Here is a 23,953-nt window from a genome sequence, read left to right on the forward strand (position 1 = left end):
TTGCTTGTCGAAAATGCCTCAACAAATTCAGCGGGGCAGCACAGAACTCTTACAGGATGAGTCAGCAGACATGGGTTCCGGTCAAGCTTTGCTTCAAATCGTTGCTTCAAACTGGTGGAGTGACTTTGCTGAGCTATACTTACTCTTGGGAGTTATGGCCTGGAACCACAATTTTGCCAGAAAATTCTATGATCCTGTGATTTCACAAGCTTCTTTCCTCACCAGAAGGAAGAAAAGTCAACCAGATTTTTTTTTTGCTTATATTCTTATTCCCCACCCCTGAAAGTTCTATATAAGTAAAAGATGTGAAATAAGCAAAAATGTACAATGAAAAAGTTTTAAAACAAAACGCAGCTCATGCATTATGTTTTGGCTCTGTGAACGAGTATGTACTGACTCTGGAGTATGCTACATTTTTTATTTTGTTTTTGTTTACTTTTTGTTTTTAAAAAATGTTTATTTTGAGAGAAAGAAAGTAAGAGAGAGAGAGCAGCAGAGGGGCAGAGAGAGGAGAGAGAATCCTAAGCAAGCTCTGCATCATGAGCACGGAACCTGACATGGGGCTCAGTGTGGGGCTTGATCTCGTGAACCATGAGATTACCATCTGAGCCAAAATCAAGAACTGGGTGCTCAACCGACTCAGCCACCCAGGCTTGGCTACAGTTTTGTGATGATGCAGAACTTTGGCCTTTTCATCGAAGTAGACCTTACTTATACCATCGTATCTTCTTTTCCCAACTGTAAACTTCTTTTTCCTTTTCTATTTTCCAAATTGTAGCACTCTAGATCCACTTTCTTCACTTGATCTTAGCCAAAAGCCTGAGAAGGGATTCTAGATCCACTTTCTTGATTTCTTTTGCTTATTAAGCTTCAATTTAACTTTAGTATAGTTAACTTAGAGGGTTCTGTTGGTTTCAGGTGTACAATATAGTGACGCACTTCATACATCTGCTGGTGCTCATACAAGTGCCCTCCTTAATCCCCATCACCTGTTCCCCCTACCCCTGCCCCGATCACCCACCTCCCCTCTGCTCACCATCAGTTTGTTCTTTATAGTTATGAGTTTGTTTCTTGGTTTGTCTCTCTCTCTCTTCCCCCCGCCTCCTCTCTCTTTTTTCACCTTGCTTGTCCAGTTTCTTGTTTTGAATCCCTACATTTAAGAAATTGATTTTTAAAGGGCACCTGGGTATCTCAGTCAGCCGGGTGTCCGACTTCGGCTCAGGTCACGAGCTTAGTTTGTGAGTTCGAGCCCCACATTGGGCTCTGTGTTGACAGCTTGGAGCCTGGAGCTTGCTTCGGATTCTGTGTCTCCCTCTCTCTCTCTGCCCCACCCCCACTTGTGCTTGGTCTGTCTCTCTTTCAAAAATAAATAAACATTAAAAAATGAAAAAAAGAAATTGATTTTTAATAGAGAAGTTGAAATGTGGTACTCTAGATGGTCCCAAGACATGTTGTGCTTGGTTTTCATAATGTTTTAAAACTGGAATGTATTGCCAGTATTTATGAACCAGGAGATCTTGCAATAAAAGTCCAGATTTTTTGTAAATTTTTAAAAATGTTTTATTTATTTCTGAGAGAGAGAGACAGTGTGAGCAGGTGAGGGTCAGAGAGAGGGGGAGATACAGAATCTGAAACAGGCTCCAGGCCCTGAGCTGGCTGTCAGCACAGAGCCCAACCTGGAGCTCGAACCCATGAACCGTGAGATCATGACCTGAGCTGAAGTCGGATGCTTAACCGACTGAGCCACCCAGGTGCCCCGAAAGTCCAGATTTTTAACATCTCTGGAATACAGACCGTGTGGCAATGCAGTGTCTGCCTTCCCACAGAGCATCATGAAAGGCAGTGGCTGAAGCTCCCTTAGGCTTTTTTTTTTTTGTAAGCATTTTTTGAAAATGTGAATATTGTTAATACACAGTGTTACATTGGTCTCAGGTATGTAACTTAGTGATTTGACAAGTTTATACATTATGCTGTGTTCACCACAGTGTAGCTACCATCTACTCCAGTATGTTGCTCTTCCAGTGTCATTGACTGTATTCATTATGCTGTGCCTTTTATTCCTGTGACTTACACGTTCCGTAAATGGAGGCCTCTATCTCCCTCTTCCCTTCATCCTTTTTGCCCAACCCCCCACCCCTCCCCCTCTGGCCACTGTCAGTTTGTTCTCTGTATTTATAGTTCTAATTCTGCTTTTCGTTGTTGTTGTTTATTCTTTTTTTTAAAGATTCCATTTATGAGTGGGATCATATGGTATTTGTCTTTCTCAGTCTGATTTATTTCACTTAGCACAATACCCTCTAGGTCCATCTATACGGTCTTCAATGGCATGATCTCAACCTTCTTTATGGCTGTGTGATATTCCATTGTGCATATATACAACATTTCCCTCATGTGTTCATCTATTGATAAGCACTTAGTTTGCTTTTATGTTGTGACTATTGTAAATAATGCTGCAATAAACATGTGTGCATATATATTTTTGAGTTAGTATTTTTGTGGTCCCTGGGTAAATATCCAATAGTGGAATTATTGTATCATGTGACATTTCTATTTTTAATTTTTCGAGGAAACTCCATAGTGATTTTCACAAGGGCTGCACCATTTAAATTATAACAGTTCCTTCTTCTCCACATACTCACCAGCACTTGTTTCCTATCTTCTTGATTTTAGCTATTCTAACAGGTCTGACGTAATATCTGATTGTGGTTATGATTTGCATTTCCCTGATGATGAATGATGTTGAGCACCCTGTCATGTGTCTGCTGGCCATCAGTATGTCTTCTTTGGAAAAATGTCTATTCAGGTTCTCTGCCCAGTTTTTATTTGGATTGTTTGTTTTTTTGGCATTGACTTATATGACTTCTTCATATATTTTGGATACTAACCCCTCAATGGATACATCGTCTCCCATTCAATAGGTTCTCTTTTTGTTTGGTTGATAGTTGCTTTTGTTGTGCATAAGCTTTTTATTCTGAAATAGGCCCACTGGTTGTGTACTTTTGTTTCCCTTGCTTTAGGAGATATATCTAGAAAAATGTTGCTATGGCTGATATCAGAAAAATTACTGCTTGTATTCTCTTCTAGGATTTTTATGGTTTCAGACATATAGGTCTTCAACTGATTTTGAGTTTACTTTTATGCTTGCTGTTAGAAAGTAGTCCATTTTCATTCTTTTACATGTAGCTATCCAGTTTTCCCAACCAGCACCATTTATTGAAAAGACTGTCTTTTCCCTATTGTATATTCTTGCCTCCTTTGTCATATATGAATTGACTATTCAAATGTGGGTTTATTTCTGGGGTCTCTATCCTGTTCTATTGATCCCTGTGTCTCTTTTTGTTCCAATACAATACTGTTTTGATTAATATAGATTTGTCGTGTATCTTGAAATCTAGAATTGTGATACTTCTGGCTTTGTTTTTTCTCAGGATGGCTTTGGCTGCTTTTGCGGTCTTCTGTGGTTTCGTACAAATTTTAATATTATTGGTTCCAGTTTGTGAAAATGCTGTTGGTATTTTGATGGGGATTTGCATTGAATCTGTAGATTGTTTTGGGTAGTATGAACATTATGACAATATGAATTCTTCCAGTACATGAGCATGGAATATCTTTCCATTTGTTTGTGTCATCTCAATTTCTTTCATCTGTGTTCTATAGTTTTCACAGTACAGGTCTTTTACCTCTTTGGTTAAGATTATTCCTAGGTATTTTATCCTTTTTGGTGCAATTGTAAATGGTATCTTTTTAAAATAATTTCTCTTTCTGTGACTTTATTATTAGTGTATAGAAATGTTTCTGATTTCTGGGTATTAATTTTTGTATCCTGTCACTTTCCTAAATTTATTACTTACAGCAGTTTTTGGTGTAAAATTTAGGATTTTCTATGTACAGTATCGTGTTGTCTGCAAATAGTGACAGATCAACTTCTTTACCAATAGGGTTGCCTCTTATTTCTTTTTCTTGTCCAATTTCTGTGTCTAGGACTTCTAGTACGATGTTGAATAAAAGTGTTAAGGATGGAGCTCCCTGTCTTGTTCCTGACCTTAGAAGAAAAGCTCTTGGTTTTTTACAGCTGATGATGATGTTAGCTGTGGGTTTTTCATATACAGCCTTTATTATGCTGAGGTATTCTTCCTCTAACTCCGCTTTTTTGAGAGTTCTTATTATAAATGGTTGTTGAATCTTATCTTTGTCAAATGCTTTTTCTCCATCTTTTGGGATGATCATATGATTCAAAAATTTTTTTAATGTTTTATTTATTTTTGAAAAAGAGAGAGACAGAGGTTGAGCAGGGGAGGGGCAGACAGAGAGAGGGAGACAGAATCTGAAGCAGGCCCCAGGCTCTGAGCTGTCAGCACAGGGCCTGATGTGAGGCTTGAACCCACAAACTGCAAGATCATGACCTGAGCTGAAGTTGGCCACTTAACTGACTGAGCCACCCAGGTGTCCTGTTCATATGGTTTTTATCTTTTGTTTTTTTAATGGGGTGTATGACACTGATTAATTTGTGAATATTGAACCATCCTTGCATCCTAGGAATAAATACCACTTGATCGTGGTGAGTGATTTTTCTAATGTGTTGTATGAGGTTTGCTAATGTTTTGTTAAGGATTTTTGCATCTGTCTTCATCAGGGATATTTACCTGCAGTGTTCTTTTTTTGTGATACTTTTTCTGGTTTTGGTATCAGAGTAAATCTGGACTTATAGAATGTTTTTGTAAGCTTTACTTTCTTTTCTTTTCTTTTTTTTAATATTTTGAGAATAGGCATTAACTATTCTTTAAATGTCTGATGGAATTCACTTGTAAATCCATTTAGTTCTGGAGTTTTATTTTTTGGTATTTTTTGATTACCAATTCAGTTTAGTTACTTGTAATTGATCTGTTCAAAGTCTCTATTTTGTTTGGTTCAGTTTTGGAAGATTGACTGTTTCTCATAATTTATCCATTTCTTCTATGTTGTCTAGTTTGTTGGCATATACTTTTTCATAATATTCTCTTGTAGTCCTTTGTATTTCTGTGGTATTAGTTGTTACTTCTCTCTCATTTCTTATTTTATTTATTAATTGGGTCCTTTCTCCTTTTTCTTAATGACTCTGGCTAAGGGTTTGAAATTTTAACTTTTCAAAGATCCAGCTCTTGGTTTCATTGATTTTTTTTCTATTGCTTTTTCAGCCTCTACATCATTTATTTCTCCTATGATCTTTATTTTCTTTCTTCTACTCACCTTTGTTTTGTTTGTTCTTCTTTTTAGTTCCTTTAGGAATAAGGTTAGGTTGTTCATTTGATTTTTTCTTCTTGGTTTAGGCCTGTATTGCTATATACTTCCTTCATAGAATTGTTTTTACCATGTCTCAGAGATTTTGAAACATTGTGTTTTCATTTTCATTTTTCCCCATGTAGTTTTTAATTTCCTCTTTGATTATTTCATTGATCCATTGGCTGTTTAGTATCATGTTTAGTCTCTACATTTTCTTCCAGTTTTTGTTGTTGTTGTTGTTGTTGTGTGTGTGTAATTTATTTCTAGTTTTATACCCTTATGGTCAGAAAAGATGCATAGTATGTTTCAACCTTCTTAAATTTATTGAGGCTTGTTTTATGATCTAATATGTGATCTTTTCTAGAGAATGTTCCATGTGCACTTGAAAAGAAAGTGTTTTGTGTTGTTTTAGGATGGAATGTTCTATATATATCTGTTGTGTCCATCTGGTCCAATGTGTAATTCAGACATTGTTTATTGATTTTTTTGTATGGATGATCTATTCATTAATGTAAGTGGAGTGGTAAAGTCCCCTAGTATTATTGTATTACCATCCACTTTTCTCTTTATGTTTATTAATATTTACTTTATGTATTTCAGTGCTTCAGTTTTGGGTTCATAGATATTTAAAATTGTGATATCTTCTTATTGGATTGATCCCTTTATCATTAAGTATGCCTTTCTTTGTCTCTTACTACAGTCTTTGTGTTGAAATCTATTTTTCCTGATATAAGTATTGTTACCCCGTATTTCTTGTTTTTTGTTTCTGTTTTTTTGGCTTCCATTTGCATGGCGCTGGATGTTTTTCCATCCTTTCACTTTTTATTTGTATGCGTCTTTGCGCTTGAGGTGAGTCTCTTATAGGGTCTTTTTTGTTGTTGTTGTTGTTTTGTTTGTTTGGGTTTTATTTTTGAGAGAAAGAGAGATAGTGGGACAGGGGGAGAGAGAGGGAGAGAAAATTCTAAGCAGGCTCCACGCTGAGTGGGAGTCAACGGCATGGGACTCAATGCCATGACCATGAGATCATGACCTGAGCCAAAATCAAGGTCAGATGCTTAACTGACTGAGCCACCTAGGCACCCTGATGGGTCTTGTTGTTTAATGTATTCTGCCACTCTATATCCTTTTGCATTTAAAGTAATTATTGATAGTATGTACTTATTGCCATGGGAGAGAATGAATATTAATCAGGTTCTGTGCTCAACTGGGAGCCCAATGTGGGGCTTGATCTCATGAATCTGAGATCATGACCTGAACCAAAATCAAGAGTCAAATGCTTAACTGACTGTGCCATCGAGGCGCCCTGTATTTATTGCCATTTAAAAATTTTGTTTTCTTGTATTTTTATACTTCTTCTTTGTTTTTTAGTCTCCTCTTGTTCTCTTTATCTGTGACAAAAGAGTACCTTTTGTGTTTTGTTTGGATTTTTCTCTTTATTCTTTGTGTATGTATCATAAATTTTGGGTTTATGGTTATCATGAGGTTCATATATAATATTTTAAGTAAATAGCAGTCCCTATTCATTTGATGGTCATTTAATTTCAAACCCATTCTGAAACAAAAGGAAAAACAGAATAAGAGAGGTTTTTTTTCTTTTCCCCCTCACTTCCCTTCTTACTTCTTCTCCACATTTTATGTATATGTTGTTGTATTTTGCATCTTTTTATTCATATTTTTCTTATGTCTAATTATGGCTATGTCTCTTCCACTTAGAATAGTCTTTTTTCACATTTCTTGTAAGGCTGGGTTAATAGTGATAAACCTCTTTATCTTTTGTTTGTCTAGAAAACTCTATCTCTCCTTCAAATCTCAATGATAACCTTGCTGGATAGAGTATTCTTGATTGTCGGCTTTTTCCTTTTAGCACTTTGAACATATCATGCTACTCCCTTCTGGTTTGCAAAGTTTCTAGTGAAAAATCAGCTGATAGTATTATAGGTTTTCCCTTGTAGCTCACTTTTTTCTCTCTTGCTGCTTTTAGGATTCTTTCTTTATCTTTAACTGACATTTTAATTATTATATGTAGTGGTGCAGTCTTGTTTGGGTCCATCTTGTTTGGAACTCTCTGTGCTTCTTGGGACTGGATGTCTATTTTCCTCCTTAGGTTAGGGAAGTTAGCAGTTATTATTTCTTCAAACAAGTTTCCTATGACTTTTTCTCTCTTTTCTTCTTTTGGGGCCTCTATAATGCAAATGTTTATTCATTTGATGTTGTTCAAGAGATCTCCCGTGTCTCCCTCTTTCTCTGCCCCTCCCCCATTCACATTCTGTCTTCGCTCTCAAAATATAAATAACATTAAAATAAAAAAATAAAAAATCTCTTAATCCATCCTTACTTAAAAAATTATTTTCCCTATTTGCTGTTAAACTTGTGTGCTTTTCATCACCCTGTCTTCTAGATTGCTGATATGTTCTTCTGCATTTTGTTATATACTGCTGATTCCCTCTAGTGTGTTTTAAAATTTCAGATACTGTATTATTTGGCTCTCATTGGTTCTTTTTAATATTTTTTTTCTCTTTATTGAGGATCTTACTGAGTTATTCCATCCTTTCCCCCAGCTTCGTCAGTATCATTGTGATCATTACTTTAAATTCTTTATCAGGCATATAACTTATCTCTGTTTCATTTAATTTTTTTACTAAAGTATTTTCCATTCTTTCTTTTGGAGCACATTTCTCTTTCTTCCTATTTTGCTTGACTTTCTGTGAATTTTTAGGGATTAGGTGAAATGGTTACTTCACCTGAAGTTTAAGGAGAGGTCTTGTATATGTTGACCCTATGCAGACTGTGTGTGCTTGGTGGCTTTTGCTGGATGGCTGAAACTGTGGCTGTATACACCAGTTACTCTTAAATGATGGCATTTTATAGAAAGAGTGATGAAAAATAATAAAAGGAAAAAGAAGTGAAAAAAGAAAGAAAAATAATAAAAGAAAAGAGAAACAAGAAAAGGAAAAAGGAGAAGAAACAAAGGAGAAAGAAAAAAGGAACAAGAACAAAACCAAAAAGAAAAGAATAAAAAGAAAAGAACATAAATTTTAAAAAGTATGTAAAACAGGATAAACCAGTAAAATAAAAATAAGAAAAACACAACCTCCCTACAAAACCATAGCTAGTTTTCTGTACCCCTGCGCAGAGCGGCTGCTATAGGTTTGAAGGCCCTGGGCTCTCGGAGGTCATGAGCTCACTGAGACTCGTCCGTTATGATGCACAGATCTTGCTTCAGTCTAGGTTTTTAAGGTGAAGCAAGAATATAAAGTATGTTGTTCTCCAGTCCCTCTGACCTGGAGAGCTTTCCAGAAGCTCCTCCACTGCTTGGCCGTTCTAGTGTTGTTTCCTTTACTTGCTAGCTCCTCTTTTAAACCATGTTTGTTTTGTTTTGTTTTCCTGTACTCAAGAACAGAGGATCTATTCCCAGGGCCTCACTACTATCCCTCCCCATAGCTCTTCACAGCCTTGGGTTGGGGGTTCCCTTTGTTAACAGTGTCTCCATCTGTCTCCCTGTTCTCTTGCTGTTCTCTCTGTCTTTGGATGTTCAGTAGCTGTTTAGTCAGGGCTCATTCTTCTTCAGGAGGAATTGTTCTATTAATAAGTGTAATTTGGTGTGTTCCATGGAGGAGGGGAGTTCAGAGTCTTCTTACCTCGCCATCTTGAACCCAAATGTGAACTGCAACTCCCTTTGGATGAGGCGTACATGCACCTGTTCTCCAGAGCCCCTGGTCATTTCTGTTACTAATAGTCCCTAGTATGCATTTGAGTTCCTTACTTACAGAAGTTTGGGGCAAAGAAGAAGACAAATATAATTGGTCAATCATAGCATGATTAAGATACATTTCATGTTCTTTATAGTTCATTATATTTAAAAATATTCCCAGAAGATTTACTATCAAACAGTATAGTGAGTCAGAGAAATCACAATATAAACAATTTAATATCAAAGTTTAACATTTGGTGGTGCTGCGTTTTTTACTGGGCAGTGTTAGAGCCATGTAATTGCTAATTCAGTTCAATTCACAGAACATGTATGAAATGCCAATCACATGCCAATGAAATGCCAATCACATTGAGCTTGGCATTGGGGATAATTTGTCATTATAATATTGCCAGTAATGATGTTGCAATTTAGGTTGTCATTTATTGCCTTTTTTTTTAATTTAAAATTTTTAATCTATTTTTTTCCTGTTTGGTAAACACCTCTCTTTTTTCTATTTTTTAAAATTTATTTTTATTTGTTAAATTTACATCCAAGTTAGTTAGCATAAGTGCAACAATGATTTCAGGAGAGATTCCTTAATGCCCCTCACCCATTTAGCTCATCCCCCCTCCCACAACCCCTCCAGTAACCCTCTGTTTGTTTTCCGTATTTAAGAGTCTCTTATGTTTTGCCCCCCTCCCTGTTTTTATATTATTTTTGCTTCTCTTCTATTATGTTAATCTGTTTTGTGTCTTAAAGTCCTCATATGAGTGAAGTCATATGATATTTGTCTTTCTCTGATTGACTAATTTCACTTAGCATAATGAAAAGTTCCTTTCCATGTAGTTGCAAATGGCAAGATTTCATTCTTTTTGACTGCCAAGTAATACTCCAGTAATACTCCATTGTGTGTGTGTGTGTGTATCTATATCTATATGTCACATAATCTTTATCCATTCATCCATTGATGGACATTTTGCCTCTTTCCATCCATTCATCCATAGATGGACGTTTGGACTCTTTGTCCATTGTTGATAGTGCTTCTATAAATATGTGGGCGCATGTGCCCCTTCAAAACGGCACACCTATATCTCTTGGATAAATATCTAGTAGTGAAATTGCTGGGTTGTAGGGTAGTTCTATTTTTAATTTTTTGAGGAACCTCCATACTGTTTTCCAGAGTGACTGCACCAGTTTGCATTCCCACCAACAGTGCAAAAGAGATCCTCTTTCTCTGCATCCTTGCCAATATCTGTTATTGCCTGAGTTGTTAATGTTAGCCATTCTGACAGGTGTGAGGTGGTATCTCATTGTGGTTTTGATTTGTATTTCCCTGATGATGAGTGATGTTGAACATTTTTTCATGTGTCTGTTGGCCATCTGGATGTCTTCTTTGGAGAAGTGTTTATTCATGTCTTTTGCCCATTTCTTCACTGGATTATTTGTCTTTTGGGGTTGAGTTTGATAAGTTCTTTATAGATTTTAGATACTAACCCTTTATCTGATATGTCATTTGCAAATATCTTCTCCTATTCCATTGGTTGCTTTTCATTTTGCTGATTGGTAAACATCTCTTTTAACTGATGCTAACACAAAAGTCTTTATTTTACAAATAGGCAGAAAATATAATTGTCCATAAACTTAAAATGCCAGGAATCTCATAGGTTACTATCTTAATTATCTACTGGGTGTGTGTCTTTACTCCCAGGTGAAATGTGTTTTTACATCTTATTTGTATCTTTCCCCTCTGGTTGTAAGCTTGCCCTATTGTACATCTGTTAGAATGTTGAGAATGTTGTTAATCTTAAATGAATGTCATAAATAAAAGAAGGATTTGATCTATTATGTGGCTTTTACCTTAGGGTATTTGTGGACCCATCCATCTCCCTTCTGTGAGCCTGTCTGTGACTATTAAAGTGGATTGGACTGTTCTTATCCTTTCCTCGCTTCACTGCTTCCACTTCAGCTTGGCACCAGATTTGGAAGACCTGGACTGTGCTTCTTAGTATTTACAATAGCAAATTCTAAGCATGGCAGCCTCGCAGAAATCAGCTGACAAAGCTTGTTTAAAATGTGAATTTCTGGTTTCCTCCCTGTCTGTCCCCTTACCTCTACAACAAATTCAACTGGTTGGAGGTGGGACCACGGAAACTCAAGTTTAACAGTCTGCATATTTTAATATAAGATATTTACTTAAAAAGAGTATTGGTACCGGGGTGGGGCCTAGGAATCTGCATTTTAATGCTCTGAATATTTTAATATAATATAGTCGCTTAAAAAGGGTATTGGTATTAGAACGTGATTGTTGTGAACCAGGAGGGGGAGATGTTCTCCTGAAAAGAAGTTCAGGAGTTGAGGGAGTTCTGGGAATTTCAGCCCCTAAGTGATGATCAGCTGAACTTTTTTTCTCTCCTTCCAACCAGCTTTAGTGGCTTTGTCATTAGCCAGCCCATGGATGCTCTGAGCCCACCAGGTATGCTATGAGAGTCTGCTGTGTTTGTGTTTTCACGCCTATGACACAGGATATTAAAAGACCAGATGAGCTAGTATCACTAAAATATCAACACACAATTAAGTATAAGGATAATCACTATTGCTTCTATACTATTAATCAAAAACAGAGCTTCTTTTTCTGGATTTGTTATAGTTTCATCTGGAAAGTGACACTTAATAATGTAAACAGCAGCCTTTTCTGATGGCATACAGCGGATACTGAACACCACCATGCAATTTAATTTAATTACATTTAATTGCTCACATGCTGCATAGAAAGACTACAATAGTCACTGTACAGCCATCATTGTTAGTATTCAACAACGACATCAAGTAATCGCTTCCATTTCTTGGCCAAGTCCATGGACAAGTCCCTTGACCTGATGCCAAGCATTTTGTGTGTGTTACTGGGCATCTTTCCAGAGATCTTTGTAGGGGAGAATTCTGACCCAATGAAGTCTCAGTGTTCCCACCTCTTGGGAATCAGCTGTTTCTTAAATTTCATCATCTTACACATCTTATTCTGCAATGGTACTTAGTTTGTTTGTGGTCTGATTTTGTGAGCATTTCAAAGAACTTGAATTTTTGGAATATGAAGACACATCCATGGGTAACAGGAAACTGACTGTCTTCATCTTGTCCCTAAAGGAAGCAGAAGGAAAATATACATAACCCTTTTTACTGAGCCTTTATATAAGCCAATTACTACTTTTTCTAAGCCACCAAATACTGCCTAAAGCATTACAATCTCATTTAAAAATTAAAAAAGTTTTTTGTTATTTTTTTCTTTTGAGAGAGAGACAGACAGCATGGCAGGGGAGAGTCAGAGGGAGAGGGAGACACAGAATCAGAAGCAGGCTCCAGGCTCTGAGCTAGCTGTCAGCACAGAGCCCGACTGCAGGGCTCGAACCAATGAACCGTGAGATCATGACCTGATCTGAAGTCAGACGTTTAAAGGACTGAGCCACCCAGGTGCCCCTACAATCTCATTTAAAACATATAATAATACGTTTTATTTAGTTCCACAATAATGTAAAAAAACTCCATTGGAATTGGCCTTTTGATTAAGCCCAATGAAAAGTGCTGATAAATCTAAGATTTAAAACTATCAAGGAAAGATTATTCACTTGATCTTTAAAGAGTATCATATTGTCCTAGGTAAAGGGTCTCTCACATTGAAGCTCTTCAGTTGAAATGAAGCAGAAATTTGAGGCAATTGTTTTATAATCCAGATAAACCTGAAATCATTGACTGTGAGTAACAGAATATCTGTTACACTTGAACAGTAAAACAGAGAGAAGAGGGATGACTTGTGTCATTTGAGGGCTTACACAGATAAACTAGGATATACTGCTTTCAAGAAGAAGTTGAAAGAATGGGGTTTAAAATTATTGCCTTTTTTCCAAGTTTGTCCTCTCTCTGTCTCTGTCTCACTCTTTGTATTAGATAAAGCCATCAGTTCACTGAATGGCACTTAGTGGCTTGCGTCCAGGGGAACACATCTGCTCCCTCCCTTGGGAGGAAGGCTACTGGTTCCATATGTTGGGATCAATAAAATAATAACTGCTCTGCCATTTATAGGCACTCACTTGACTATTTCATTTATTCTTCACAAAAACTACATGGTAACTGTTGTTATGACTCCTTTTTTAAGAAAATATAAACTATGGTATAAAACACAAATAACTCTTTCAAGGCCAATGATGGAGTTGAGATTTTAGCCATCTGATTCCAGAGGCGGACTTCTTAACCATTTTGCTATAAGAAAAAGAAAGGATAGAGTTGACACTCAAAACAACACAGGGATAAGGGGCACCAAACCCCGGGGCAGTGAAAAATTCACATAGAACTTTGACTCCCCGAAACTTAACTATTACTAGCCTCCTGTTGACTGGGAGGCTTACCAACAATATAAACAGCCGATTAACACATATTTTGTATGTTGTATGCCCTATATACCGTGTTGGTACAATAAAGTAAACTAGAGAAAAAAGGTTATTAAGAAGATCATAAGGAAGAGGTGCCGGGGTGGCTCAGTTGGTTGGGTGATTGGCTCTTGATTTCAGCTTAGGTCATGATCTCAGGGTTTGTGGGTTCGAGCCCTGCGTCAGATTCCATGTGTTGATGGTACAGAGCCTGCTTGGGATTCTCTCTCCCTTTCTCTCTGCCCCTCCCCTGCTTGCTCTCTTTCTCTCAAAATAAATAAATAAACTAATAAATATTTAAAAAAGGAAAATCATAAGGAAGAGAAAGTACACTTAAGTACTATACTGTGCTTATAAAAAAATTTGCATATAAGTAGACCAGCACAGTTTAAGAGTCAACTATATATTTTTACATAAATGTGTCTGGTTTCTCCTATCAATAAAATGAATAATATAGCATTTCTAATTAAATTAATAGTTGATTAATTTTTATTTAAAAATTTTATTTTGAGTATAATTGACATACAATGTTAGGTTAGCTGCAGGTGTACAACATAGTGATTTAGCATTTCTGTGTTTTATGCTGTGCTCTATATGGACCCTTTCCCCTAATCTTTTCAATAGCCTAAGATTTTGTTGAAGTTTATTTATTTATTTATTTATTTATTTAGAGAATGTGAGCAGGGGAGGGGCAGAGAGAGAGAGGGAGAATCCCAAGCAGGTTCTGTGCTGTGTGTGGAGCCTGACATAGGGCTTGATCTGGCAAACTGTGAAATCATGACTTGAGCTGAAATCAAGAGTCGGAGGCTCAGTCCACTGAGCCACACAGCTGCCTGCTTGAGATTTTTTTCTTAAATGCAAGAGAAGATTAGATTTCTAGGTTTCTAATTTCTATGAAAATTAAAGAAAAAATAACATTCTATCTCTGGTTTTTGGAGAGCATTTGTTTTTGGAAATACTGACATTGGCATTATCCTGTAAAACACTTCCTTGGTATAATAATGGGAAAACCCTCACAAGCAAATTAGGTACAATGCCTGATTGCCTCAAAACCTGATTCAAACAAATTGGCTCTTGATAAATCTTTGTAAAATTCTTTGAGAGCTATTAGAAAGTAAATGAATTTACAAAAAAATTAGATGGCTAATGTAATGACATATTACTTTACTAGTTAATCACCAAGGAAGTTAAAGACAAAATAAAGAAGCACTCTAACAAAAAAAAATACATGCTTTGTTCTTCTCAACAGTTTTCTGGATTTTCTGGATTTTATGCCAACGCAACGGTTGATTTTAAGTCATTACTGACTTTCTTGTTTTAACACAAACCTGCAATTGGCTCTGTCTTCCCCATTAAAGTAGATTCTAAATTACTAATGGATTGTATTCTAAATAGCTTGTTCCTCCGCAACTTGGAATTGGGAAAACATTTTGCTTCAGAAAACTAATATGTTATAAATGTTGGCTATGCTCCTAAATGATCACAGAAAATAATATGAATTGAAATGGAAAAGTTAATAATATTGTATTTCTCAGCATTATAGGTCTCTGAGAATGTAATTGTTTAAGTAAAAAAAATAAAACATCGTGATATGTGCACTGCACAATTTCAAAGCCTGTAGACACAACCTGGAAAGATAGATGTACATCAAAATCTAAATGGTGGTTATTTGGACAGTGAGGCTATGGAAGATTTTCCTTTTTATACTTTTTTACTTTGAATATTGCATTTATATTTTGTAATTTGTGCTTTTCTTTTTATAATGAACATTTAGTGCCTTTATATAACTGGATATATGTATATTATACAAATACATAGATATGTATATGTGTACATAAACAATTTTTTAAAGCAAAGGACACATTCATTTTTACAATGAACATTTAGTACTTTTATATAACTATATACAACTATGTACACTTCTTGCTTTTAAATGTTTATTCATTTTTGAGACAGAGAGAGACAGAGCATGAGTGGGAAGAGGTAGAAAGAGAGGGAGACACAGAATCTGAAGCAGCCTCCAGGCTCGGAGCTAGCTGTCAGCACAGAGCCCCATGTGGGGTCCAAACCCATGGACCATGAGACCATGACCTGAGCTGAAGTCGGACACAACCGACTGAGCCACCCAGGCGCCCCTGGATCCTTGTCTTTACTAGTAATATATATTTTTTATATATACATATATCTGTAGAAAGTATGGCAGCAATCTTGCAGTTGAAAACAGGGGTATTTGTAACACTCATTTCTGAATATTTTTGCATTTTAAAACTTTTCATAAAGACTTTTTTTTTTTTACTAGCTTTGGACAGTGAGGTTATGGAAGATTTTCCTATTTATACTTTTATACTTTGAATATCGCATTTATATTTTGTAATTTGTGATCTTCTTATGAACATGTAGTGCCTTTATACAACTGGATATGCACATGCACTCAATGAGCCTTGTGCAGAAGGCTCCTTATGCTGGGTCTTGCTCCCTTCTTCACCCTCATTCACTTCACCACATTTGTTTTCCCCACAGTCGTGCTTTCTTCTATCTTCTTATCTTTTCTGCACTACCTGGGGCAATCTTTCCATTTTTCTTTGCCTGGCTCCATGCAGCTGTCTTCCATGACTCAGGCTACTCTCACTGATCCTATAATAGAACTTTCTATAAGTGAAACACAATTTTCATCCTGTCTGGTAAAATTCAAATAAAACTGACTCAGCCTCTGTGTCCCACATCCTGTGGGGGGTCCAGCTTTCTTTCTGATACCTATGACAATCCCTGCTGGCCTATCCCTGGGTGTTTCTCACTTTTATTTCCTGCCACTGCTGAATTCGATGACTCCCTTATTCTCTCCACAACCACATTTGTTCCATTTTCTCTTCCCCATGATAACCCTGGCCCCTTTTTCTACTCGAAGGAGACAAATGTGTGGAGACTCTCCCTGAAGAGTCAGGGCCTCAGTGGGAATTGGAAAGCAAGGGTGCAGAGTTTGGGGAGGAGAGGTCATGCTCTAGCCTTGTTGAATGGGTAAGTTAGACTCGATAGACAATTTTGTTCTGAAAGAGGCCAGGGCTATCCCCACTACTGGGGGCACTGCCTGACCTTTCTCTTAAAGACTCCCCACCTATGTCTCAAATGTTTTCTCAAATGTCTCCTTTTTTCAGGCTGTGCATAACTCTCTAAACACCAACTCACATACTTCGCAGAACAAGTTACTTTTCTCTTTGTCTTTTGGCCCTTTTGAATTATGCCATTTTTATATGCCCCACAACCCACTGAGTCACTCTTCTATAAGAACCATTCTCTCTCAGAGGAATTCTGTGTTCAGTTCCTATAGTGAGTCTTTTCCTTGAGAAGCACTTTATCAAAGTGATCAGTTTACTTGTGTGTCTTTGTCACTGAATGAGAGTTTCAAACACAACATTTCACTTTGGCTGAATCTTGTATCACCAGTGCCCAGCTCTGAGTATGGTCATTAATGCTCGATGAGTCATTAAAGATTGGTTAAGTGTTCTGCTAATAGAGGTAGCTATTAGAGCACCATTTGATCTCAAAAAATTTTCTTTCTTTGGATTCCCTAAATAGACATGCATAAGATGGAAATTACTTTGACCTAAGAGCCTATTTGGTTTTGTTTCCTCCACTAGATAAGACCTTGCTTATCTAAGAGAATATCTCAGTACCCATCACAGCAGTTGCCTGTATCCCAGCTCCAGGCAGAGTGTACATTACCTGGTGACATTACCAAAAACGTGCTCAGGAAAAGCTCCATTGTTGGAACTATTGTTGGTCAAATAATCTCCTGCAGACATCTTTTCTTCACTGTCTTGCTTCTTAACTGAAGACCATACCAGTGGTTTGTCTTTTCCCTGAGCTTCTAGAATTCCACTCTTTGGGTGTCTTTCCCCAGCTTTCCAGGGGTCATGTGCAGCAAATGAATGAGCTGGTGAAGAAATAGAATAGCGTCTAACAATCATGACGTTGCCTGGACGGGAGACACAAAATATAAGTTCATGAAAATTTTACCTTTGATGATGCCCACAAATGGCAAATTCTATTAATAGTACTCCATGAATGTTAACAAAACAAAACTATTGCTTTTGATTACTTTGTTTTTTTTTTTCAGAGAAACTACATCTATTCACTGACTTGTTTTACAAATAATTGAGTGCCAGCCACATGCCAGGCGCTTTTTTAAGAGACAGAGATGGGGATATGGTAGTGGCCAACACAAAATTCTTTCCTGCATAAAGCTTACCTTCTTGTATGCAGACAGATGATACACAAACCATATATGATAGAATTTGGGTAGTGATAGATCCAGGAAATCAGGTTAGGCTGATGGAGGCAAGGGGATAGAGACAGATGAGGGAGGGGGTCTGGAAGTTGTATACATAGCGTGGTTGGAAAGGATGCAGCATCAGAATAGATATCTGAACATATAGAAATAATAAAACAAGACTCTAAAATGGGAAGAACATGGATATTCTGGAATGCCAACTCTGGACGGTGTCCTCTCTCCTAGATTGTAGAAGAACCTGTTCATCATGGACCTCAGCCCCTGAATGGCCACAAATAGCTGGGCTGGCTGCTGCTAACTGGCCCAAGATCCATGATCTTGACTCTAGTTGGGGTAATCATTCTGAGGAGCCTGCTGATTGAGAGGTAGAAACCCAGCAGGCACGTGGAAAGAAGCACAGATGCCTTACATGGGAAACTGGAGTTCTCCTGAGAGAGACAGAGAAATGTATGGCCTTAGTGTCTGAGGAATTTCAATTCCATTTCTTTTTTTAAAATTTTTTTAAGTTTTAAGAGAGAGTGCTAATGGGTGAGGGGCAGAGAGGGAGACACAGGATCCAAAGTGGGCTCTGTGCTGACAGCAGACAGCCCAATGTGGGGCTCAAACTCACGAACCAGGAGATCTTGACCTGAGCCAAAGTCGAATGTTTAACTGACTTTGACTTAGCCACCCAGGCACCCCTCAATTTCATTTCTGTCCATGAGTGTCTTCCAATAAGCTTTTCTCTTGATCTGAATGAAGTCTTCTGTTTCATCTTTACATTTCTTGTAACTCAGGCACTTTGATTAAAAGAGCTTTACTTTAGGGAGGTTAGTGTGTCTGGATCACAGTTGTATTGTACTAATGCTGACCAGACCTCCAGTTATTACCTAGAGGGGGAAGACCCGGGACCTCATGGGGTGGTGTTCATTTTCTGGAGCACTTACAGAACGTCTGTCAAATCATTATTCTTTCTTGTCATAGCTCTGGCATTAAGTAGTATGGATGTTTAAGAAAGACCTGCATTGGGGCTCCTGGGTGGCTCTGTTGGTTAAGTGTCCGACTCTTGATTTTGGCTCAGGTCATGATCTCAGGGTTCATGAGTCTGAGTGCCACGATGGACTCTGTGCTGACAGTCCAGAATCTGGGATTCCCTCTCTCCCTCTCTCTCCCTACCTCTCCCTCCCCCTCTCAAAATAAATACATAAACTAAAAAAAAAAGAAAGGCCTGAATTCGTGTTTGGGTCTTAAGAGTGCTACATGCACAATTATATCTTACTTAAATTTATTGCCCACATATACAGGTCACAGACAGCAAATTATTATGGCCATTGAACAAGTCAAGGTGTCCCTGGATTTTTATAGTTGAAAGAGCAGAAGACGAACTTTTAGACTAGAGTTGGAGGTACGAGGAGGTGGTTTAAGTTCAAATCTATCTGAAATGATAAACTGCATGCAAATACTATTTGTAAATTATCTTTAAACACTTCTTTGGCCATGATATGTAACTTCTATGCTTGTCTAAAAATAAGTTTATGACTATTGACAATCATAAAAGTGTCTGTTTGAAACAATTACAAAGTGGTCTCTTTGTACTGAATGGTAGGAAGTCACAGCAAGGAAATTATGCTGAGAATGGCAAAGAGAAGTTTATTCTTATTTGAGACCTACACTCCAGCTTGACCGATTAGCAAATCAGTTCTTTGTTCATCTCTCTGGGCCACAGACAGTCGGTGTCCTTTGGTTTGTTATCAGTAAATGGGGAATGCTATTCAGCACAGCATCATGGGGTCATTAGCACAATTTCAGAGATCGCTGCCAAATGCACTGGATTTGGCAGCAAAGGATAGGAGCACATTGCAGAGAATGGGAGGTCCAGCCATGCTGGGGGATCTCTGGAAAGAGCTGCTCCTTTTATCTTGCTTGCAACAAAATGTTTCTTCCCTGATAGTCCCAAGGTGCATTGCACAGGGCCGGAGGGCCAGGGAGACATCCCTGAAAGTGCTGGTTAGATTTTTACCCACCGAATGCTTATCCGCTAGTATAGATGCCTCCATAAGAATGTACCCAACAAAGATTCGTTCTGAGCAGGTGCTCTGCATTCTCATTATAGAATATAATTATATATATATATTTACATATAAAAATAATATTAAATAAGTAAATAAATAAACCCCAGCAGCTGTGTCCCTGGGCTGCAGTGTAGCTAGCTCTGTGTCCTGAGGGAAGCTGACTTCTCCACTCATAAAATCTCATTTTGTCTCACTACACATGTCCCAGAATCAACAGAGGAACTTCTAGCTCCAAGTGATTGTCTTCCAAGTCCTCTTTAATTGTTCCCTTTCTTAAAGTGAGACTCACGTTTCTGATTTCATATTGTTCCTTTTCAAATACTGATAATAGTTGAAAAAAATTTTAAGTTTATTTATTTATTTATTTATTTATTTATTTATTTATTTATTTATTGGGAGGGGGGTTGGAAGGACAGAGACAGGGAGAGAGAGAATCCCAAGATGTGGGTCTAGAACTCACAAACCATGAGATCATTACCTGAGCCAAAACCAACAGTCGGATGCTTAACTGACTGAGTCACTCAGGTGCAGCTCAAAGAATAGGTTAATATTATCCTGTTTTCTAAGGAGGATTGAGTAGGTTGCTTAACCTCTGAGTTTTATATCCTTACTTGTGAAACAAGTATTTATCTTAAAAGTTGCTCTCGAGTAGCAAATGTCTATGATTCAGTTTCAAGTATGAATTTCAGTGGATATTGACAATGGCTTATTAAAACTGCTGATAAAAAACTTATGTTGAAGTCAAACAATATTCTTTTGGCATATTGAATGATATTAAGATATTAAGATATTACTATTCCCAAGTAGCTCACCCCGTGAGTCTTACTTGTGCTATCTCATTCATGCTCTCAACAGCCACATGAGATAGATTTTATCACTATTTCCATCTTACAAATGAGGCAAGTGGTCATTAAAGCATGTTACATTGATAGGATCACAAAATTTTACAGTTAGAATAGACCTTGGAAGGCATCTTGTCTAATCCATTACTTTTTACATGAGGATTTTAAGGCCAGGAATTTTATGTGTCCTACTCAGTGTGGATCAACTATTACAAAACTGGAATTGCCACCCAGTGTCCTCATGCTCAGGCCAATGTTCTTCCTACTTAATGTCACTTACTTCCATAATAGTGTGTTACACAGAAGACACAGATAAGTGCATGTCAAGTACTTCTTCAACTGGGCTTCCAAGAAGAAATTTAAATCATATTTCTTTCCGTGTTTTACTGATACAACTGACAACAGTTCCCCAAGTTCCATCAGATATTTTCACCAGTTCTTCTCAAACTTAATGCTAACATTCTTTCTTTTTAAATTATTATTATTATTTTTTAAATGTTTTATTTATTTCTAGGAGAGAGAGAGAGACAGCGTGAGCAGGGGAGGGTCAGAGAGAGGGAGGAAGTCACAGACTCTGAAACAGGCTCCAGGCTCTGAGCTGGCAGTTAGCACAGAGCCCGATGCGGGGCTCGAACCCACAAACCACGAGATCATGACCTAAGTGAAAGTCGAACGCTTAACCGACTAAGCCACCCAGGCCCCCCTTTAATTATTTTTTAAAATGTTTATTTATTTATTTTGTGTGTGTGTGTATGCATGAGAGAGTGTGAAGCAGGGAGGGACAGAGAGAGAGGGAGACACAGAATCCAAAGCAGGCTCCAGGCTCCGAGCTGTCAGCACAGAGCCCAACACAAGGCTCGACCCCACAAACCGCGAGATCATTACCTGACCCGAGCCCAAGTCAAGTCAGATGCTTAAACTGACTGAGCCACTCAGGTGCCCCTTAATGTTAACATTCTTAATGGAAGTTACCATCCATATGCAGAAGAAGTATGCTATCAATTGTGTATTTAGGTCTCTTGTTTTTTTATAAAATGTTTATTTATTTATTTTGAGAGGGAGAATGAGAGACCATGAGCGGGGGAGGGGCAGAGAGAAAGGGAGAGAGAGATTCCCAAGGAGACTCCACTCTGTCACCATGGAGCCCAACATGAGGCTCAAACTCATGAATCTTGAGATCATGACCTGAGCTGAAATCAAGAGTTGGATGCTTACTGACTGAGCCATCCAGGAGCCCCTGTGCATTCAGTTCTTAATAATAGTCTAATCTCCCCTAACCCTGATGTCATTCAGGCCCTGAGGGGTTAAAGGGTAATGCTCTTTGTTCTCTGAATGGTGTAATACTTGCAGAAGGGCCACAAGAGATACTAAAACTCCACTTACTTTTTCATTAGGATAAGCACCATAGAAAATAGATTTGGAGTGTCGTCTACCTTTGGAATAAGGGAGTGGTCTTCAACTGGAGGAAATTTTGTCCTTCAAGCAACATTTGGAATGTCTGAAGACAGTTTAGATAGTCATGATGGGTGTGAGAGGCAGATACCACTGGCATCTAGTATTTAGAAGCCAGAAACGCTGTTACACATCCGACAGTATCCAAGACAGACCCTTATCAAGACAGAGCCATTTCGTACAAAATGTTCAAGATTGCAGAGGTGGAGAAAATTGGGGGTAAGGATGTGTCTTTCTTTCTTTCTTTTTCTTTTTTTAAACGAGGAGGAAGTCTAACCTCCTTATCTTTAGCTTTATTAAATAGCCAGAAGAAAGAACTACTCAGATTCAGAGTTGCACTTGACAAAAAGGGTAAAAATCCCGATTGGGATCTGTTCCCAACTTTGAAATGTAGGGCCCCATGCTCAAGGGAGACTTCGCTAAAGGAGGAAACCAGCTGGTAAATATAACATGTTTTCTTGCCAAGCTGTTTAGAACCTCAAATGGCATTGCCTGAAGCCTTTGACAGATGATATTATGAAATTTGAGTATTTAATTATGTACATCAATTTTATTTAATATGTTGTATGTGGACAACCACTGACAATTTAAATGTAGAACATATTTTTCGCTCTGCCAATTTCTGACTTCCTGTGTGGTCTTTGCAGTCAAAATTCTTCCCCATAAAACATGACAGACTTGATTTTTAGAATATATTAGACACCATCCTGAGTCTTGAAGCCTTCAACCTCTAGAGTAGGTTGAATTTTGTGCAACATACATTCCTACAAGGCAGTAAAGTTCTTTGTAAAACATGGCTAAGAAACACTATCTGCCATTTGTTGTATGTTTGCAGGTGCTACACTAATTAGTCAGTCTATTATCGCAGTGAGACAGGTACTACAACCATGTGCGGCAGGCACTATCACACTTCCAAATGTAGAAAACAGAGGTTAAAGATTTCTAGTAAGTATCTCTGAGTCAAGTGGATAATGAACGACAAATCATTGGCAGCCATATTTGTCTGACTGTAATAGCCATACGCTTAACTATGGGACAATATTGTAACTTAATAAGCGAGTATGCCATTTGACCTACCCACTCAGTGTTCTATTATGTGGCATTTAAATGCTTGAGGTCAAGAAGGAAAAAAACACATTGTTTTTAAGGTGATCGGTTTTCACAAACCCACCATTCTTTTCTTTCCAGGAATATCTGGAAATAGTTTTGATGTGGCTAAAAATATGCTGCTTGAAGATGCTAGAGACTATTTTCTCCCGGGGACTTAAAGCTAATCTACCAGGAGAAAAAGAATGGGACTCACCACTATAAATACCAACTTATGCAGTTATAGGAGAGGTGTGATAAACCTGGTATTTAGGAGATCTTTGCAAAGTGGGCACAGCCCAGAAGAGCTAAGGTCATTCGGTACCTTGATGTTCGAACCCAGCGGGTGCTGCATTGGTGGAAACACCACCGAAAAGGGTTGCGGGAAATTCTTCAGATGCTTTCCCAAGGTCACCAGGGTCTGTGACTTCCTCTTCCCTTTCATCTCCTGATTCTCTGCAATGGCCACCCGAGGTTCTCACACTACGCGAAGTCAGCTTCATCCGGAGGAACTGATTCTCTTTCTTCAGCTTGTTCATCTCTGCCCGCATTTCCTGGATGATTTTTATGAACTGGCTATTAGCTTCCATTTGCCTCTTCTCAGGTCACTCGGATTTGCTCCTCTGGGAAGACAGGTCGTCTTTTGCTCATGAACCAAATGTACCGTCTACGTAGTGGGACTGGTTGGTCCTGAACAATAGATGTCACTCTGCTCTATGCCATCTTTCAGCGCCTGGGGAGTTAGACTGTCAGGGAGGTAAAGGATTTCCATGACTTATTCATTCTGGGTTTTGTTTTTCAGAACAGAGCTTTTCTTTGTATCTTTCATTTCATATCAGTCCACAGTTCTAGAATATTGCTTTGTG

The 23,953-nt window shown here is 37.9% G+C and overlaps 1 protein-coding gene across 1 annotated transcript; it reads right to left on the reverse strand.

The window, feature by feature from the left end:
• Nucleotides 1-11,961: 11,961 nt before the first annotated feature.
• CCDC195 (coiled-coil domain containing 195) lies at nt 11,962-23,677 on the reverse strand. Its single transcript, XM_077748638.1, has 3 exons — nt 23,413-23,677; nt 17,089-17,341; nt 11,962-12,085 (listed from the first exon to the last, which is right to left on the reverse strand). The coding sequence occupies exons 1-3, from the start codon at nt 23,675-23,677 to the stop codon at nt 11,962-11,964; spliced, it is 642 nt and encodes a 213-aa protein (XP_077604764.1).
• Nucleotides 23,678-23,953: the final 276 nt, after the last annotated feature.

This window comes from Crocuta crocuta, unplaced genomic scaffold (assembly GCF_008692635.1).
Source record: "Crocuta crocuta isolate KB4526 unplaced genomic scaffold, BGI_CrCroc_1.0 scaffold229, whole genome shotgun sequence".
Taxonomy (NCBI): Eukaryota; Metazoa; Chordata; class Mammalia; order Carnivora; family Hyaenidae; genus Crocuta; species Crocuta crocuta.

Coding starts and splice junctions, on each gene's coding strand:
- CCDC195 (XM_077748638.1), bottom strand. CDS start 23,677: ATGGAAGCTAATAGCCAGTTCATAAAAATCATCCAGGAAATGCGGGCA. Junction 17,342..23,412: donor CGCTGGGTTCGAACATCAAG/GTACCGAATGAC, acceptor TCTCCCGTCCAG/GCAACGTCATGATTGTTAGA. Junction 12,086..17,088: donor GTTTTTGGTAATGTCACCAG/GTAATGTACACT, acceptor TGCTTCCTTTAG/GGACAAGATGAAGACAGTCA.